At 47.5% G+C, this 22,450-nt stretch overlaps 1 protein-coding gene across 1 annotated transcript in view; it reads right to left on the bottom strand.

The window, feature by feature from the left end:
* Positions 1-1,392: 1,392 nt before the first annotated feature.
* Positions 1,393-22,450, bottom strand: part of itpka (inositol-trisphosphate 3-kinase A) — an 87,127-nt gene continuing 66,069 nt past the window's right edge. Inside the window, exons 4-7 of the mRNA XM_038784035.1 lie at positions 15,903-16,107; positions 7,897-7,998; positions 6,506-6,577; positions 1,393-3,097 (exon numbers count right to left, since the gene is read on the bottom strand). Coding sequence (XP_038639963.1) covers positions 2,900-3,097; positions 6,506-6,577; positions 7,897-7,998; positions 15,903-16,107 — 577 coding nt within the window. The 3' untranslated portion in view covers positions 1,393-2,899. The remainder of the gene's footprint in view (positions 3,098-6,505; positions 6,578-7,896; positions 7,999-15,902; positions 16,108-22,450) is intronic.

Below are 22,450 nucleotides of genomic sequence, written 5' to 3' on the forward strand. Positions count from 1 at the left end.
CATCACAGTGAGGGTTGTGTGGTATATCAGTGTCACAGTGAGGGTTATGGGGTATATTTTGAAGTGTATTGCATTCAGATATTTAACTCTTCAGTAAATGGTTGAAAGTGCCAGTAATATTGTTGATTACAAAAAGCACTCTAAATGATTTCAGAACAGAAGTGTGTTAATCTACATCTTTCTTCACTCTTCTCTCATTTTCAAATGTTGCAGTAATAATTTAGAATTGAATTCATTTACTTCTTAACTTGTATTGTATTCCTCTGCACCAGTTTCCACTCCAAAAGATAGGTCTACTTCATCAACGGACTTCCACCTGCAGCTCGATGAAACAAGACCCTCTTTATGCTAAACGTAGGTGTAAGGCTACAGCATCAACAGTGCAGAGGGCACCTTCAAACTGTGTTAGCCATGGCTCATAAGAAAAAGGAGTAGAAGTAGGCCACTCGGCCCCTCGAGCCTGCTGTCCTATTAATCGCGGGGACGGCGGGCGAGTCCCGCCACGCCGCCCCGGCACCCGCACGCGATTCTCCCAGACCCCCCAAACCGGCGCGCCGAGATTTACGGCTGGCCGCTCGGAGAATCTCCGCTCACCGTCTGTAACGGCCGAGCGGCGATTCTCCGGCCCGCATGGGCCGAGCGGCCTGCCTAATACGACGTCTTCACGCCGGCACTGATCACACCTGGTCGCTGCCGACGTGAACAGCGCGGGAACGCTGTGGGGGGGGGGATTGAGCACCGGGGGGGGGGGGGGGGGGGGGGCGCTCAAAAGGGGTCTGGCCCGCGATCGGTGCCCACCGGTCAGCGGGCCGGCCTCTCTGAAGGAGGACCTCCTTTCCTCTGCCGCCCCGCAAGATCACTCCGACATTTCTTGCCCGCGGGGAGGACAGCGACCACGCATGCGGTTTTCACTCCAGCGTCGGCACTTAGTCTCCCGTTGGGAGAATCCCGCCCAATGTTCAGGATTGCTCAGGCAAAGGAAACTACCCTGTCAAGACACTTAATAATTTGTTTTTTTAATTATATCATCTCTTATTCTTCTAAATTCAGGGGAATATAGGCCTCGCTTACTTAATCGCTCCTCATTAGACAATCCCCTTATCCCAGGAATCAGTCTTTGTTGCACTCGCTTCTGCAAAATATATTCTTCCTTTGGTCAACAGACCAAAACTGTACATGTGGCCTCAACAATTCCTTTTATAAATACTAATAAGACTACTTTGCTCTTATACTCCAATCACTTTGGAACAAAAGCTAACATGCCATTTCCCTCCCCAATTGATTGATGGGCCAGTTTGTTAACCTCCCGAGAGCCATGTGCAAGGACATCCAAAGCCTCTGAATACAAACATTCCCAGTATTTCACCATTCAGAAGATATTTTGCTTTCTTATTTTTTTCTTTCAAAGTGGATGGGCTTCATACTTCACTATGTTGTATTCCACCTACCATATCCTTGCTACTCACCCAACCTGTCCATTGTATATCCCTCCGCAGGCTCTTTGAGCTGCCCTCATCACTTAAGTTCCCACTAGATTTGTATTGTCAGAAGCCTTGGGTACACCACGCTCAGTCCTGTCAACGGAGTCATTAATATACATTGCAAATAGCTGAGGCCCAAGTACTACTGGTCCTTGTAGTACCCTCCAAATACAAATGCCAACCTGAAAATGCCCCGTTTATTTCTACTCTCTGGTCCCTGTCCATTAGCCAATCTTCAATTCATGATCATATTTTAGCCCCAATTTGTACAATTACCTCTTGTATACAGCACCTGATCAGTAGCAGCACAAGTCAAAAAGTGTGGGTTTAAACCCCACTCTAGAGATTTGAACAGAAAATCTTGGCTGACTCTCCAGTAGTTGTACTGAGGGAGTGCTACACTGTTGGAGGTGTCGTTTTTGGATAAGACCAGCTTAATGAGAGACTCGGTCCGTCTTCTTGGGAGGTTATAAAAGATCTAGTGGTGCAACTTTGAAATGACTGTGGGGGAGTTCTCTCTCTCCCCTGGCCAATATTTATCCCTCAACCAAAAACATCAAAACAGACAATCAGGACAGGATCTCTTTGCCGTTTATGGGATCTTGCAATCTGTAATAATAACTTGGGGGACGAAGTGTTGCGTGGTTGCTGGTTGCTGTGTTTTCCCACATTATAACAGTGAGCAGCCTTCAAAAACAATTAATTGACTGTAAAGCACTTTGCGACACCCTGAAGTTTTGAAAAACACCATATTAAGGTTAAAGATTTCTTTAGGAGGAATCAAAGATGCTTTAAACCATATTAACTCATTTTCTTACTCTGTTCTGCAGCAGACACCACTCAGAGCTTAATGAAGGAGGGTATGGGGAGATGTGGAGTGTGAGGGGTTGGGGAAGAAGACTGAGAACTTAATGCCATCTTTTGGCTCACTTCTGCTTTGAACCCAAGATGCAAGAGTGCAGCCTGGTGAGGGAAGCATCGTATCTGATAAGGAGGGCACCATATAAACGTTCTTCTTTTGTATTGATATCATCCATCGATAACATCTAATTGTAATTGTTTTTAAAATGCATCTCAAAATCTATCCTAGAATAATAATTCCAAACTGTCTCGCAGTACTAGCCATTAAATTTCTCGTTTGTTAAGACTGTCGCCTCCACCACACATCTTCCTTTTGTGTATCCCTTTCGCTGTGGGGGTCCAATTAAAATTCAGAGTCACCCAAGAAAAAGCCCATTGTCAGTGGAGAAATCTCCATTTTGTCTCGCCATTGAGTTTTCTCTCTTCGTCTATTCTTCCCACTACTTTGAACAGCAGTGTCCCATCCAGGCAATTAAGCAAAGGGCCGGTGAACTTTTCAGGTGTCCAATGGAAAACCCATGGCGACGAAGGAGCTTGCCCCAGGATCGTTAGTGAACTTACAAAATGGCGGACATAATGTCAATCATGTTGTCAAGCCCCCAGAGGTAGCCGTCTTCCCTGTTGCCTTCCTGCCACGGTAGACGGTGGTCAAGAGTCTTTTCGCACGGTAGCCTTGTGGTCTTACCAAAGTCGATCAGCCACACTTTCGCCGCCTCGTTCTTGTCGTGAATAAAGAGCAAGGAGCTACCGATAACCTGCATGAAGTTGGAGAAGGTTGAAAATCAAAAACATGCTTGCAAGATTGTCCAGTTCAGACCAGTATTCTTATTTCCCACTTTGCACTGATTTTTTTTTTTTTTATTCTGGGTGAGAAAATAACCTTAGCATTTCCATATCAAGAAAAAATTAACTTTCATCAAAATGATGTGGGGACTTGGAGGCATGAAGTAGAAGGACAGGATCCCGTTGGCGAGATCTGCTGGTCCCGCTGAAGGTCACCCCCTCTCCCCCCTAATAACATTCAAAATGGAATTGGAAAAGTATTTGGAAATGAGGAATATAAAAGGGGGGAGATGGATGAGAAAATGGAGGGCCAGCTGACATGCGAGCACAAAGGGGCAGAAATGCCTCCATTTATAATGTATATTCTAGGAATCCAATAAAATCCCCTTAAATATAAATTTCTCAGCCTGTAAGGTAAGTTACATAATAATAATCTTTTATTGTCACAAGTATGAAGTTAATGTGAAACGCCCCTAGTCGCCATATTCCGGCGCCTGTTCGGGTAAGCTGGTACAGGAATTGAACCCGCACTGCTGGCCTTGTTCTACATTACAAACCAGCTGTCGAGCCCACTGAGCTAAATGCCCCTTGGGTGGAGAGGGATTCAGTCCAATGTGGGATGGTGACCTTGCCATGAGTTTAGGGATTGGGGAAGTGGGGAGGGGAAAGGTCTTCATGTTGAGTCTCTGTGAACAGTGGTTCAGTGCGGTTATATGGCTTCTGATTCCTGCCCCACAAGGAGGGCATCCCACACCGCCATCAGTTTTACAGTTCCCTGCACACGCAATCACGGCAAATCTGGCAAGACGGGGTAGAATTTAATCCAGGCTGGATAGCCAGTAAAAGCCCAGCAGCAGCTCCTTTAGAGAATTATTAGGAGCTAATCAGGCACTTCAATGACCAGCGAGGTCAAGGAACCCAGGGGAGGGATTACCTTCGCCAATAGCTGACATCCAAAAAAAGCATTGCAGCTTTACTTTGCAGGCAGTGCCAGAGGAGCAATAGTGGCTGCAGGCAACGCCCAGGATTGGCTAGAGATCCAGGACACAGGTAAGTGAGGGGCAGGAAGGGGTCACTGGCTAAAGGAGGGAGGGGGATCAGAAGAAAGGGTAGTGTGGTGACTGTCAGCAGCACCCGCATTCCTTTTTTTTTAAATATAAATTTAGAGTACCAATTAATTGTTTCCAATTCCAATTAAGGGGCGTGGCCAATCCACCTACTCTGCACATCTTTGGGTTGTGGGAGTGAAACCCACGCAGACACGGGGAGAATGTGCAAACTCCTCACGGACAGTGACCCGGGGCTGGGATCGAACCTGGGACCTCGGTGCCATGAGGCAGCAGTGCTAACCACTGCGCCACCATGCTACCCGAACACCCGCATTCCTGAGGCCATGTCCCAGTGACAACCTATGAGCCCACGGTTTGCTTATGGGGCTCCCCGCATGGCAATTCCCCAGCCTGCTGCTGTGCGAATACCAACAGCAGTGGAATGAGGCCCTCACATCGGCATTAATTGCCCACTGAAAGATCTCAATGGGCACCAGTTCCGGGAGCGAGGGGGTGGAATGAGGGGGGTGGGCAGTGAGAGAGAAGACGGTCCATAGTGGACTTAAACAGGACAGAATAGGAAGATGGCACGGGCTCCACCCTGCACCCTCCAGCCCAAATAAATGCCCCCCCCCCCCCCAACCTCCTCGTGTGAGGGCAATAGTTTCCACCCCTGACTTCTTTGGTCCCCAATCCTTCCACCAATACTGTATCAGCACCTGAGTGGCACCAGTATCTCGGGTCTTCATTTTAGAGTAAAGTTAAGGAACAGTGGGATTGATATCTTCTAGAACTCAAGAGGGAGAAGCTCTCACTGGCCATGAGGTTATTTCAGGATTACCTACATCGCATGACTTTGTGGTCAATATAATTTCTGGAATGTGAACATCACAGGGTGGTATTTACCCAACAACCCTCCGCGTGTTTTTCGACGGCGGAGATGGCCTGCCAGGGGGCTCTATCGACCCCGCCGTTGTAAACGGGACTTCCCGTTGACTGCGCCCCTCTACGCCGGGAAGCCCGTGCGCCGGCGTGGGGCCGGAATATCCCGCTGGTGTGAACAGCCAGTAAATCCCACCCACAGTTATCCAATATTTACTCGTGGCGAGGCAGCAGAGATTCTCCTCTGAGGTAACTCCCTCCCAATACTCATTCCTTTGTTAGGCATTCCTCCTCTTCCTCCCTTTTGCTGTGCCTCTGCCTGGCTAGGAGCTGGGTTTCTCATCCAGGCGGGACTCTCGCATCGTTACCAATCAGAGAGAGGACAGGTTAAAAAGGGAAAGACATTTATATAGCACCTTTCACAACCTCCGAATGCCCCAAAATGCTTTACAGCCAGCGAATGGCTTTTGGGGTCTATTCACAGTTGTAAATTCAGGAAATATGGCAGCCAACGTGTGCACAGTAAGATCCCACAAAGAGCAATAAGATAGCAACCAGTTTTTTTTTGGGGGGGGGGGTTGTTGGTTAAGAACATAGAACATAGAACAGTACAGCACAGTTCGGCCCTCGATGTTGTGCCGAGCAATGATCACCCTACTCAAACCCACGTATCCACCCTATACCCGTAACCCAAACAACCCTTAACCTTACTTTTTAGGACACTACGGGCAATTTATCATGGCCAATCCACCTAACCCGCACATCTTTGGACTGTGGGAGGAAACCGGAGCACCCGGAGGAAACCCACGCACACACGGGGAGGACGTGCAGACTCCGCACAGACAGTGACCCAGCCGGGAACCGAACCTGGGACCCTGGAGCTGTGAAGCATTTGCGCTAACTACCGTGCTGCCCCCAAAGGGATAAACGTTGTCCGTGACATCAAGGGGAACTCCGCTGACTTCTTTTAAATCTGGGCCGTGAAATCCTTCGCAGCCAGGCTTTCACTCAATTAAATATCTCACTGGAAAGGCAGCAACTCAAACAGTGCAGCATTTTCACGGCTTATGTTACATAAGCGCCTGGAGGGAAACATGAATCTACAACCTTTTAATTCCGAGGCAAACGTGCTGATGCTGAGCTTGGGTGAGCTTCCACTTGCTTGGCTGGGGCACTGGCACAACACCCACAGTCTACAAAGAAAAGTAGGTTATAAAGGCTGATATCTTTGGCCTGGTTATCCCTCCCGCAGAGCAGGAGGCACCAGTTGGGAATAATCACAGGCTCACAGCACCCGATTTACTTCAATGATCTCAAAATCCATGAGAATTACACGTCCCTGACTTGTGAGCTGGTGCTTCCAGAGAGCCAGTAGTGCCTGCTCAAGGGGATCATCCCCATAACAGCTCACCTCGTAGACCTCTGCGCAGTCAGTTACCAGACACATACCTCGTGCTTTTTGAAGAACTCCGATGATTCCAGAGCTTTCCGGATCTTCTTCAGTCTCGTCAGGTAGGCTTCCTTCAGATTCAAACAAAGCAGAGGTTTAGTTTAGGTGGTCAGTAAGTCAACGTGGGTAAAGATCAAATCGACACAATCCCTGGACTGGGCAGACCTCAGCTGATCTCGGCCCTCGGAGGCTGCACGTGACCCTTGTTTCCATGAACAAGGAATTGGGACCCAGCCAGAGTTCCCACTCCTGATCCACTAGGCACCCACAACACTTGTCCATTTTGGAAGGACAAATATGAATGCGGAATATAGGATTAACTGTAGGGTTCTTGGCAATGTGGAGGAGCAGAGAGATCTTGGGGTCTATGTTCATAGATCTTTGAAAGTTGCCACTCAAGTAGATAGAGCTGTGAAGAAGGCCTATGGTGTGCTAGCATTCATGAGCAGAGGGATTGAATTTAAGAGCTGTGAGGTGATGATGCAGCTGTACAAAACCTTGGTCAGGCCACATTTGGAGTACTGCGTGCAGTTGTGGTTGCCTCATTTTAGGAAGGATGTGGAAGCTTTGGAAAAGGTGCAAAGGAGATTTACCAGGATGTTGCTTGTAATGGAGACCAGGTCTTATGAGGAAAGGTTGAGAGTGCTAGGCCTTTTCTCATTAGAACGGAGAAGGATGAAGGGCGACTTGATAGAGGTTTATAAGATGATCAGGGGGCTAAATAGAGTAGACAGTCAGAGACTTTTTCCCGCGAGTGGTACAAACCATTACAAGGGGACATAAATTTAAGGTAAATGGTGGAAGATATAGGGAGGGGATGTCAGAGGTAGATTCTTTACCCAGAGGGTAGTGGGGGCATGGAATGCACTGCCTGTGGAAGTAGTTGAGTTGGAAACATTAGGGACCTTCAAGCGGCTATTGGATAGGTACATTGATTATGGTAGAATGATGGGGTGTAGATTAATTTATTCTGAATCTAAGACAAAAGTTCGGCACAACATCGTGGGCTGAAAGGCCTGTTCTGTGCTATATTTTTCTATGTTCTAACACCCACCTCCTGGAAACTGCGGGTGAGAGTCGGATATATTTCCAACATTCGAATAACTTGGCAGCCCTCTCAGCCCAGGCTCATATCTAAAGAGCGACTAATTGCAAACCCAATAGGGACATAGGAAAATTGCTGAGCATCAGAAAAACTAGTTGGTGCCATTTCTCTTTCCCAGTGTGACCTTCACATTGGTGCTCTTACCCCAATATTTGGCGTTCTGGCCCAGTTACCAGCCTCCCCAGACAGGTGCCGGAATGTGGTGACTAGGGGCTTTTCACAGTAACTTAATTGAAGCCTACCCGTGACAATAAGCGATTTTCATTTTCAGTTAGCACAGCTTACCACAATATCCTTGTTTCCATTGACAAAGTCAACAAAGACCTGGAGAATCTGCTCCTTCGTTTTGATCCTTTTGAAGTTAGTGCTGCCTGTCCTGTCTGCCTTCTGTAACCAAGAGGGAAACATAGTGACCATTAAAATCGGGAAGGGGTACAAAAACTAGACAGATTTCAAGGCCTCAATAGAAGATATTGAGGGCCTGACTTTATGTAAAGACTCCAGACACAGCAGACATCCTCTCCCCTGTAGCACCCCATACCCTCCAATAATATTCTGTATTGTAATAACTGCTGCTGTGGAATTACTCCTTGCGATGTCCTTCATGTGATATCTGCCTCCCCTTCTAGCTGTTTAATCTGCCTTTAGAACAACTGCTGCCTGATGAATACCTCTCACTCTTCCTTGAAACATTCCGTCTTGTGCTGCTCCTAAATCTGTGCCTCTGACACTCCTTGTAGGACCACCTCTTTGGTCCTCTGGAAGTGCTCCTCTCATGGTTAACTGTAAGCTGGTCTGTGCTAGCACATATTTGAATTATCAACACTCTTCCCGAAAGTCCTGTCCTCAACTCCTACATGCTATGGTACAGACTCTTCTAGGGAAGCCCAGACAGCTTAAATTAAGGATGATGCATTCCATTCATCAATGGAATGCAATTACTTTTCAACACTTGCTTTTGTTTTACAGTTCAGGCGTTTTTAAGAAGAGGTTTGGTCGAGTTTACTCATCATTCAGAAAATCAACCTGACCAGATGTGGCTTGAACTGCCCATCCCAGGTGAGATTGGCAGTTGCTTCCCTTGAACTTTCCCCAATTCACAGTGCAGTTCCCTCCACCTCCACCCGATGGAAGGCTTCATTCACATCAATTGCACTTCCGGACTCAAGTCCTCTTTCCCACCCAGTCATCCACTTTTCATAAACTTAAAAACATCGAAAGCTCTTCATGGACTCTCCCCTCCTCGCCTCTGCCAGCTCTGTAACCCCCAACCCCCCTACCGCCCCGCCCCACCTTCAAATCTCTCCATCCCATTCATTCTGGCTTGTAGGCAACCCCTTCCCTTCACTCCACCATTGGCATCTGTGCCCTCAAGTGGTTGAGTCCTTCATCAAACCCATCCACTTCTGCACCCCTTAAAACCTCTCTAATCAAGCTTAACCCTTGAGCCCTAATCACTCCTTTGGCTCATTATTTCTCTGAAATCCCTTGTGGATGTTTTCCAATGTCAAACGTTTTATAAAGTCATGGAGTCGATCATAGAGATTACAGCACAGAAAAGGCCTTTGGCCTATTTATGTCTAAGATGGTCAAAATTACCCACCTAACTATTCTAATCCCGTTTTCCAGCACTTTGCCCATGGCCTTGTTTGCCTTAGCATTGCAAGTGCGCATCTAAATATTTCTTAAATGCCATGAGGGTCTCTGCCTCCACCAACCTTTCAGGCAGTGAGTTCCAGACTCCCACCACTCTTTGGGTGAAAAATGTATTCCTCACATACCCTCTAAATGTCCTACCCTTACCTTAAATCTATTCCCTCTGGTCATTGATCCCTCCACCAGGAAAGTTTCTTCATGTCCACTCTATCAATGCTCCTCATAATTTTACACATCTCAATCATGTCTCCTCTGCTCCAAGGAAAACAACCCTAGTGTACCCAATCTCTCTTCTGTCACCCATGGGTGTTTATAAATGGGTGTGTATATAAGTATCTGTAGTGAGAGTACCTTTAAGAAATGGGTGTTGATTACTGCAGTGATGTCAGAGAGTGGGTGGAGCTGGGCTGTCTGTCAGCTTTTTACTTTTGTTTTAGGCTGTTTGCTGCAGGGTGTGTTTTAGTTTCGTTTTCAGAGCTGGATATCTGCAGTCACAGCCAGAAGGTGTATTAGAGCCTCTTTCTGTAATCTAAAGTATGTAAATCAATCCTTTGGTGATTTAAAACTAATAACTGCTCTTAGTCGTGACTTTAACCTGATGTGCTTCTGCTGAAAAGTTTTTTTTTTCATGTCTTCTGGATGTTCAAATGACAGCTTAAGAATTACTTAGTGTTGTATTCTTTGGGGGTTGTATTTGAATTAATGGTTGCTAAGATGTTCACTATGTTATAAGAAGGTTAACTTGAGTTCATAGAATAAATATTGTTTTGCTTTAAAAAATACTTTTCCATTTCTGCTGTACCACACCTGTAGAGTGGGCCATGTGCTTCCCATACCACAATCTATTAAAATTTGTGGATCAAGTGAACTCCATGATACACTTTGGGTTTCTCTAAACCCTGGCCCATAACACTTCATAACTGAAACTCTCCAACCCAGACAAAATCCTGGTAAATCTCCTCTGCACCCTTTCCAGTGCTATCACATCCCTCCTATAATGTGGATTCCAGAATGGCACACAATACTCTAGCTATGGCCTAACCAATGTTTTATACAGTTATACATTATAAAATGCAAGTTTTGTCTATCATGAACCCAGAAACCCCCAATTGTGGAAGCCAGTCCAGCAGCACATTGAGAGCTGGGATAGAGCAGCAATGGTGAGAAGACCGACAGGATAAGTACAATGGCAATATTCCCATGTAGTTAGTTCCCTCATGGCAACAAATCAGCCACGGAGCCCTCAACTTCGCTAATTTGGCACCTCAGTAAATAGTAACCGTGCACGTTTGCATCCAATAAATAGACCTGGTTCCGTCTTCACATGAGAATCTCATGTGAAATAGGTGGGGAACAGTTTGATATTGTTCAGTGTTGAGGTCGGACCGGCAACACAATACTGGCATTGCTCAATGTCACTCAATGACTGGTGCAGGATTTGTGGCGCTCATTTTGGGCATTGGGACCCCTGACACACGGAAGTGGTGCCATTACTCTGAATCTAGCATATACCAATCTTGAGTGCTGGGAACTGTCCCTGAAATGTGCAACATTTTAATTTGTTGAAGATAACATCCATCATTGAGACTGTAAGCAGTGTGTGTGTATATGTCCATGTTTTTTAAATATAAATTTTATTGGAGTTTTTCCAATTGTTATAAATAACACAATGAAATTCTCAACTGGTATAGTATAAATCAGGGGTGGGCAAACTACGGCCCGCGGGCCGCATGCGGCCCGCCAAAGGTCTTTATGCGGCCCACCAAGTAATTAAAAAAAAAAAAATTATTTTTTTTAAGGTTAATGGGGTGGGCTGTTGGGTTACTTACTGGTATAGGGTGGATACGTTGACTTGAGTAGGGTGATCACTGCTCGGCACAACGTCGAGGGCCGAAGGGCCTGTTCTGTGCTGTCCTGTTCTATGTTCTATATGAGGCGCCCAGAATCATAACCGGGTGAAGTAATTATTTTACTTAATATACTCTGCGGCCCTTTAAAATTGTGAATTTCTGAATGTGGCCCTTGCACGGAAAAGTTTGCCCACCCCTGGTATAAATGCTTCACGCACAAGTATAGAAAAAGACAGGAGGACACCATCACCGATGGTTCAGCGTGATCATTAACCTTGGTGCCTCAGTTTATACCAGAAAAGAATAATAATGAAAATCGCTTATTGTCATGAGTAGGCTTCAATGAAGTTACTGTGAAAAGCCCCTAGTCGCCACATTCCAGCGCCTGTTCGGAATTGAAGCCGTGTGCTGGCATTGTTCTGCAATGCAAGCCAGCTATTTAGCCCACTGTGCTCAACCAGCCGGTGAACAGATAAACCAGAGAATGAGGCAAAAGAGGATGAAGCCATGAAAACCGGGTAAATTGGCACACACCATCATGTGTATCAGAGGCACCGTTCAGTCCCCCCGATCGCCGGAAAGCCTAAACAACTCTCCACCAAGGAAACCCCACTGACAGGGAGAAGAAGAATCGTCAAGACAGCCATAAACAGGGCATCTCCTATAGGATAGGATCTCCGCGCCCATGTTCAGGCACACACCAAGACATATCTCCCCCAACTCCAATTATAATGGAGCCACCAATGACACATTTTAACATCTTCTCCTAGGATATAAGACCTGCCTGTACCTTTGCAGGAACCAGGGGGAACCAGGGCGGGAACTCGGGGGTCGGAGAATCGCCCGGGGCTGGCGTCAATCCCGCCCCCGCCGTGTCCCGAATTCTCCGCCCCCCGAGATTTGGCGGGGGCGGGAATCGCGCCACGCCGGTCGGCGGGCACCCCGCGGCGATTCTCCGGCCTGCGATGGGCCGAAGTCCCGCCGCTGACAGGCCTCTCCCGGCGGCGTGGATTAAACCACCTCCCTGACCGGCGGGATTGGCGGCGCAGGCGGGCTCCGGGATCCTGGGGGCCGCGCGGGGCGATCTGACCCCAGGAGGTGCCCCCACGGTGGCCTAGCCCGCGATCGGGGCCCACCGATCGGCAGGCGGGCCTGTGCCGTGGGGGCACTCTTTGTGAGGGCTTGGCCCCTAAAGGTGCGGAGAATTCCGCACCTTTGGGGCGGGCCGACGCCGGAGTGGTTTGCGCCACTCCAACACACCGGGATCCCCCGCCCCGCGGAGTAGGGGAGAATCCCAGCCCAGTTAAGGATTCTTTAACCACAAAATAAATAAAAGAAATGCAGGAAAAATTTGCAAAGATGTTAGGGGCTGGATTCTCCCTGCCCGCCCGCCGCTGGTAGCGGGTTCCCCGATGCAGTGGAGAATCGAAAAATTAGGATTGGTGCCGGGTGCTGATCCGAATGTGATGCTCCAGCTCCCCCGCGTGCCAGCAGGAGATGCAAATGAATACAAATGGATCTTAATGACCCATTTGCAGCCATTTAGTGGACCCGGCACCCTATTTTCTGACCCTCCGTGATTCTCTGGTCCCCGAGCAGGAATCAAGTAGGTGGGTTTCCTACAGGTCTCACCAAACGTGAGCCTGACATGTTGACCTCGCAGTATGCCAAGGATTTAACTCTTTTGAGTTTACCCCAAATTCTATCCGAGGGCCACACTCCCCGCCCCCCACAATACACAACATGCCAACCCCTCCTCTACCAGACCCCTCTGCCCAGGAAGCCCCTTAAAAAGGAGTTCCCCCCCAGGGACTCCCATAATAGGGAGACCACCTCCCAGCATCCACAGGGACCCCCTAACTAATTGACCTCCCCCACAGGTATCCCCTACGTAAAGGAACTCCCCCCTACAGAGACCCCCTAACCAAAGGGTCCCCTGGACAACAGGAACCCCCCCCCGTCCCACAGGGGCCCCCTAACTAACCCCCCCCCCCCCCCCCCCCCCCCCAACATAAAAGAGATCCCTGTCTGGAAGCTAGAGAGTATCTAGACAGGGACAGTGAAAAGAATTACAACTGCAACACTTATCTGGAAGCTCCACGTGTTCATTCCTTGAAGAAGAACAGCAGTGTTTAAACCTCCCAGATCCTGTAGCTGAAAGCCATTCATTCCTTTCTAGTAGCGGGCTGTGATTGACAGCTTCCACAAAGTAGCTGCAGCCTTGATTAATTGATCCCCATTGATGAGTGACTCTTAAGTGCTGAAAACCCAATTTTTACAAACATCAACCACATCAGAGCGGTAAAGTGCATTGCAGTTTCACATAATCACACAGCATGTTGAATCTCTTCTGTACCCTCTCTAATGTAATCACATCCTTCCTATTGTGCGGTGACTGGAACTGCACACAGTACTCCAGGTGTGGCCTAACCAAAGTTTGTACAGGTCCAGTAATAAACTCCTTTCAAGTGTCCCGCATGCCTTCTTAACCACTCTATTAACCTGTCCTGCTGCCTTCAGGGATCTGTGAACAAACACCCAAAGGTCCCTCCCTAGTGTCCTGCCATTCATTGGGTACTTCCTTGTCATGTTACTCCTTGGAAAGGCCAAAGTCATGACAGGAACGTCGAGCAACAACCAGGATTCATCCAGAGTTTCACCAAAGCTCTTGCACCTCCGCCATGTCATCATCCCGAAGCCCCGGCAAAGGGAAACCTAGGCCCCGGTGGGCCGTCTCCTACCCCTTTTCGATGAACACCAAGGACAAGACAAAGTAAGACCAGTGGTCGGGACCTTCACCTGACCCCAGGCATCAAAGGTCGAATACAATCTACTCCACCAAACTCGAAACAACCAGCCTTCAAATCGAGATTGTGAAAGCACAGCAACCAATTCTCAAATCAGGCCGGGAATTCACCACCAGCTCCCCTCAGGACACCGGGCACACGGACACTCGCTGTCTGGCCCCACCTCCCCAAATCGACCAGGATGTTCGACACGCCATGCAGCAGGATTTCCAAGGACTGAAGGTGAGTCGCCACAAAGGAGACTGCCCTATCGACCGAGAGGATTCTTCTTTCCTTTTTTTTTAATAGAAATTTAGAATACCCAATTCATTTTTTCCAATTAAGGGGCAATTTAGTGTGGCCAATCCACCTACCCTGCACATCTTTAGGTTGTGGGGGTGAAACCCACGGTGACACGGGGAGAATGTGTAAACTCCACACGGACAGTGACCCAGAGCCGGGATCGAACCTGGGACCTTGGCGCCGTGAGGCGGCAGTGCTAACCCACTGCGCCACCGTGCTGCCCTAGGATTCTTCTTTCCTCATCCATTCCCTTCAGGATATCTCAGTTCATCGGTGTGAGCACCAAAATCCTGTGCCAGGGAGCTGAGACTGTCATCCACAACCTCACTCACAATGGCAGCAACCACCTCAACGCCAACGGCATCGCCGAAGTGTAAGCCCGCTCACCAGCGAAACCGTCACTGCAAACTGGGAAACTGGGATCCACCCCAGTCACTTCCAACTGCCTCAATCAAGCAAGGACTTTCTTGACTCAACTCGTTTCCCATTGCTAAAATATAGCCAGAACCTTGTAGGAACAAAGCGCAGGACATGCACACCAGGATCAAATAATTATGGGTTGCGTATCAGGATTCAAAAAAAAGGATTAAAAGACGAGTAGCACTAGAGCTAGCGAAAATGCAGCCACTCCTGCGTCGACATCATGTCACCCCGTGTCCATATTTTACATGTATATATGACAATGTATGTTTGTACATGTGTATGTATATATATGATATATAAAATCATATGTGTATATAAAATGAATGTGTCCACACACATACTATGTAACACAATCATAATCATGACTTTATGCTGTTTTCCAAAATTCCTGCGATGTGCTGCCACTTTCCCTCGAACCACCAGGTGGCAGAATGCTCCATCATTTTACTCGGGATTACCAAATGCTTTGCTGCGGCTTGGCTAGCCCTGATTTTATAATAAATGATCAGTTACAGTTTTGTTGACCCACTACGCAAGCTCACTTGTGGAGGACGTGAGGTTTAGTGACGGAGTTGCAACTGTCCAGGCAGCTGAACGGACGGTCTTCAAGGGAAAGAGGGACGCACAAGGGGCCAGAGTTGGAGGAGCTCAGAGATCCTAGAGGGGTTGTAAGACTGGGGGTGGGGGATGGAGGGTTGGGGGGGGGGGAGGGGGGCATGGAGGGGTTTGAACACGAGGATGAGAATTTTAAAATTGGAAACATTGCTGCTGCGCCTGGAGTCAGTGTACATCAGCGAGCACAGGGCCGACATGTGGATGAGTGGAGGTCAGCCAAGTGAACATTGGAATGGTCAAGTCGAAAGATAACAAAGATATGGATAAGTATTTCAGGGGTAGACAAGTTAAGTTGGCGGAGAGCTGTGAATGGGTGATTTAACTGAGGCAATCTTTGTAAGAAGTCTGACAACACCAGGTTAAAGTCCAACAGGTTTGTTTTGAATCACTCGCTTTCGGAGCACTGCTCCTTCCTCAGGTGAAACTTTGTGACAGAGAGGTTATGACATAGGAAGCTCAGCTCAGGGTTAAACAATGTTCCCGCTAAGCTGCGTGTGTGCATGACTTTGTTACTACTCTCTGCCTCCTGTTGCCCAGCCAGTTCTTTATCCATCTAGCTAGTACACCCTGGACCCCATGAAACTTCACTTTCTCCATCACCCCCACACAGAAGCACGGGTTGCTGCGCATCAGAAACTCTTCCAGGACCAGATCGTACCTTAACCCCTTCAATACGAAATCCGAGTGTTGCTGTGGAACTGAGGGTTTCCCTCCACTGCATGTAACGTGGCTTGAGGACAGCTTGGAGTGTGTGCTCCTCTGACGTTGGAGCTTGAAGGTCAACTTCCACCATCTTCTTGTACATGTCCTTCCGCAATTTTGGCTTCTCTCGGGCTTTCATCAGCTCTTCTTCCAGATAGGTCCTATTGGACAAGGATACAGAAATACTGGACAATCAGATACGTTTCCAGTGATTCCACACTTCTCATTGTAACACTGATATATCCTCACTGTAACACTGATATACCCCCCGCTGTAACACCGATATACCCCTCACTGCCACACTGATATACCCCTCACTGTAACACCGATATACCCCTCACTGTAACACTGATATACCCCTCACTGTAACACCGATATACCCCTCACTGTAACACTGATATACCCCTCACTGTAACACCGATATACCCCTCACTGTAACACTGATATACCCCTCACTGTAACACTGATATACCCCTCACTGTAACACTGATATACCCCTCACTGTAACACTGATATACCTCTCACTGTAACACTGATATACCCCTCACTGTAACACCGATATACCCCTCACTGTAACACTGATATACCCCACACTGTAACACTGATATACCCCTCACTGTAACATCGATATACCCCTCACTGTGACACCGATATACCCCTCACTGTAACACTGATATACCCCTCACTGTAACACTGATATACCCCTCACTGTAACACTGATATACCCCTCACTGTAACACTGATATACCCCTCACTGTAACACCGATATACCCCTCACTGTAACACTGATATACCCCTTACTGTAACACCGATATACCCCTCACTGTAACACCGATATACCCCTCACTGTAACACCGATATACCCCTCACTGTAACACCGATATACCCCTCACTGTAACACTGATATACCTCTCACTGTAACACTGATATACCCCTCACTGTAACACTGATATACCCCTCACTGTAACACTGATATACCCCTCACTGTAACACTGATATACCCCTCACTGTAACACCGATATACCCCTCACTGTAACACCGATATACCCCTCACTGTAACACCGATATACCCCTCACTGTAACACTGATATATCCCTCACTATAACACCGATATATACCACACCCCTCACTGTAACACCGATATACCCCTCACTGTAACATCGATATACCCCTCACTGTAACACTGATATACCTCTCACTGTAACACTGATATACCCCCCACTGTAACACCGATATACCCCTCACTGCCACACTGATATACCCCTCACTGTAACACTGATATACCCCCCACTGTAACACCGATATACCCCTCACTGTAACACAGATATACCCCTCACTGTAACACCGATATACCCCCCACTGTAACACCGATACACCCCTCACTGTAACACTGATATACCCCCCACTGTAACACCGATATACCCCCCACTGTAACACTGATATACCCCTCACTGTAACATTGATATACCCCCCACTGTAACACTGATATACCCCTCACTGTAACACTGATATACCCCTCACTGTAACACCGATGTACCCCTCACTGTAACACCGATATACCCCTCACTGTAACACCGATATACCCCTCACTGTAACACTGATATACCCCTCACTGTAACACTGATATACCTCTCACTGTAACACTGATATACCCCTCACTGTAACACTGATATACCCCTCACTGTAACACTGATATACCCCTCACTGTAACACTGATATACCCCTCACTGTAACACCGATATACCCCTCACTGTAACACCGATATACCCCTCACTGTAACACCGATATACCCCTCACTGTAACACTGATATATCCCTCACTATAACACCGATATATACCACACCCCTCACTGTAACACCGATATACCCCTCACTGTAACATCGATATACCCCTCACTGTAACACTGATATACCTCTCACTGTAACACTGATATACCCCCCACTGTAACACCGATATACCCCTCACTGCCACACTGATATACCCCTCACTGTAACACTGATATACCCCCCACTGTAACACCGATATACCCCTCACTGTAACACAGATATACCCCTCACTGTAACACCGATATACCCCCCACTGTAACACCGATACACCCCTCACTGTAACACTGATATACCCCCCACTGTAACACCGATATACCCCCCACTGTAACACTGATATACCCCTCACTGTAACATTGATATACCCCCCACTGTAACACTGATATACCCCTCACTGTAACACTGATATACCCCTCACTGTAACACCGATGTACCCCTCACTGTAACACCGATATACCCCTCACTGTAACACCGATATACCCCTCACTGTAACACTGATATACCCCTCACTGTAACACTGATATACCCCTCACTGTAACACCGATGTACCCCTCACTGTAACACCGATATACCCCTCACTGTAACACCGATATACCCCTCACTGTAACACTGATATACCCCTCACTGTAACACTGATATACCCCCTACTGTAACACCGATATACCACTCACTGTAACACTGATATACCCTCACCGCAACACCGATATACCCCTCACTGTAACACTGATATACCCCCCACTGTAACACTGATATACCCCCCACTGTAACACTGATACAGCCCACACACCTCACTGTGACACTGATATACCCCTCACTGTAACACTGATATACCCCTCACTGTAACACCGATATACCCTTCACCGTAACACTGATATACCCCCCACTGTAACACTGATATACCCCTCACTGTAACACCGATATATCCCACACCCCTCACTGTAACACTGATATACCCCACACCCCTCACTGTAACACCGACATACCCCTCACCGCAACACTGATATACCCCTCACTGTAACACCGATATACCCCTTACCGTAACATTGATATACCCCCCACTGTAACACTGATACAGCCCACACACCTCACTGTGACACTGATATACCCCTCACTGTAACACTGATATACCCCTCACTGTAACACCGATATACCCTTCACCGTAACACTGATATACCCCCCACTGTAACACTGATATACCCCTCACTGTAACACTGATATACCCCTCACAGTAACACTGATATACCCCTCACCGTAACACCGATATACCCCTCACCGTAACACCGATATACCCCTCACTGTAACACTGATATACCCCCTACTGTAACACTGATATACCCCTCACTGTAACACTGATATACCCCTCACTGTAACACTGATATACCCCTCACTGTAACACCGATCTACCCCCCACTGTAACACTGATATACCCCTCACTGTAACACTGATATACCCCTCACTGTAACACTGATATACCCCCCACTGTAACACCGATATACCCCTCACTGTAACACTGATATACCCCTCACTGTAACACCGATATACCCCTCACTGTAACACTGATATACCCCCCACTGTAACACCGATATACCCCTCACTGTAACACTGATATACCTCCACTGTAACACCGATATACCCCCTACTGTAACACTGATATACCCCCCACTGTAACACTGATATACCCCCCACTGTAACACACTGATATACCCCTCACTGTAACACTGATATACCCCCCACTGTAACACCGATATACCCCCCACTGTAACACCGATATACCCCCTACTGTAACACTGATATATCCCCCACTGTAACACCGATATACCCCCCACTGTAACACCGATATACCCCCCACTGTAACACTGATATACCTCCACTGTAACACCGATATACCCCTCACTGTAACACTGATATACCCCACACCGTAACACTGATATACCCCACGCCCCTCACTGTGACACTGATATACCCCACACCCCTCACTGCAACACTGATATACCCCTCACCGTAACACCGATATACCCCACACCCCTCACTGTAACACTGATATACCCCTCACTGTAACACTAATATACCCCTCACTGTAACACTGATAGACCCCCCACTGTAACACCGATATACCCCTCACTGTAACACTAATATACCCCTTACTGTAACACTGATATACCCCTCACTGTAACACCGATATACCCCTCACTGTAACACTGATATATCCCACACACCTCACTCTAACACTGATATAGCCCACACCCCTCACTGTAACACCGATATATCCCTCACTGTAACACCGATATACCCCACACTCCTCACTGTAACATGACATACCCTGTAACACTGATATGCCCATGCCCCTCACTGTAACACTGATATATCCCTCACTGTAACACTGATATACTCCACCCGTCACCCTAACACTGATATACTCCACATATCCTCATCGTAACACTGATATACCCCACACCCCTCACTGTGACACTGATATAACCACACCCCTAACTGTAACACTGATATACCCACACCCCTAACGGTGACACTGATATACCCCACACCCCTCACTATAACACTGATATACCCCTCACCGTAACACTCATATACCCCACACCCCTCATTGTCACACTGATATACCCCTCACTGTAACACTGATATACCCCACAACCCTCACTGTGACACTGATATACCCCACACCCCTCACTGTAACACTGATATACCCCACACCCCTCACTGTAACACTGATATATCCCACACCCCTCATCGTAACACTGATATACCCCACACCCCTCATTGTAACACTGATATATCCCACACCCCTCACTGTAACACTGATATACCCCACAAACCTCACCGTGACACTGATATACCCCACACCCCTCACTGTAACACTGATATATCCCACACCCCTCACTGTAACACTGATATACCCCACAACCCTCACTGTGACACTGATATACCCTACACCCCTCACTGTAACACTGATATATCCCACACCCCTCACTGTAACACTGATATACCCCACAACCCTCACTGTGACACTGATATACCCCACACTGTAACACTGATATATCCCACACCCCTCACTGTAACACTGATATACCCCACAACCCTCACTGTGACACTGATACACCCCATACTCTTCACTGTAACACTGATATATCCCATACTCCTCATTAACAGTGATATATCCCACACCCTTCACTGTAACACTGATATATCCCACACCCTTCACTGTAACACTGATATATCCCACACCCTTCACTGTAACACTGATATATCCCACACCCTTCACTGTAACACTGATATATCCCACACCCTTCACTGTAACACTGATACATCCCGCACCCCACATTAACACTGATATGTCCGGCACCCCTCAGTGTAGCTGTAACCATGATATATCCCACACGCCTCAGTGCAACAAGACGAGCATGATTGCCTAATTCTACGTTTGTGACATCACCCATCTCTTCCCCTGCCTCAGATCATCTGCTGCTGTTTTCATGCATTCTTCTGTTGCCTCCAGGCGTGACTGTTCCACTGCACATCTGAACGGCTTCCTATCTTCCACCCTGCTCTGCTGCCCGTATCTGAAAACTTGCCAAGTCTAATTTCCCATCACCCAACTTCTGATTGGCTCCAGGTGTGGCGACTCCTCAATTTTATAATCTGCATCCTTGTTGTCTTGTCTCCCCAGTGCCTCGCCCTTCCCTATTTTGGAACACTTTAATTCCTCTATCTGGTGTAATCACCATTTTAATTGCTGCATTCAAGTGTGTCCTTACCTTTAGCTGCCTTGAGGCGGAGCTCAATAATTGCTTCCATAAACCCCTCGGTCCCTCCCATTCTCTCTCAAACGTTTAGTCACCTGTCCTGTCCTAATTTATCATTCTGTAGCCTGACATCAAAGTTTATATTAATAGCACTTGAGCCTTGGAACATTTTGCTATGTTAACTACATGTTGTTATTGTTGTAACAGTCTCTGAAATAGCCTCTACCCTCACTGTAACACTCTCTGATACAGATCACACTGCTTATGATTTACCGCAAGGTCCTGACTGTAATATTCTCCACACTCCTCACTGCAACATACACTGAGATAGCCCACACCGATCACTGCAACATACACCGATATAGCCCACACCGATCACTGCAATATACACTGATATAGCCCACACCGATCACTGCAACATACACTGATATAGCCCACACGGATCACTGCAACATACACTGATATAGCCCACACCGATCACTGCAACATACACTGATATAGCCCACACCGATCACTGCAACATACACTGATATAGCCCACACCGATCACTGCAATATACACCGATATAGCCCACACCGATCACTGCAACATACACTGAGATAGCCCACACCGATCACTGCAACATACACTGATATAGCCCACACCGATCACTGCAACATATACTGATATAGCCCACACCGATCACTGCAATATACACCGATATAGCCCACACCGATCACTGCAACATACACTGAGATAGCCCACACCGATCACTGCAACATACACTGATATAGCCCACACCGATCACTGCAACATACACTGATATAGCCCACACCGATCACTGCAACATACACTGATATAGCCCACACCGATCACTGCAACATACACCGATATAGCCCACACCGATCACTGCAACATACACCGATATAGTCCACACCGATCAC

This window comes from Scyliorhinus canicula, chromosome 2, assembly GCF_902713615.1.
Source record: "Scyliorhinus canicula chromosome 2, sScyCan1.1, whole genome shotgun sequence".
In the NCBI taxonomy this organism is placed as follows: Eukaryota; Metazoa; Chordata; class Chondrichthyes; order Carcharhiniformes; family Scyliorhinidae; genus Scyliorhinus; species Scyliorhinus canicula.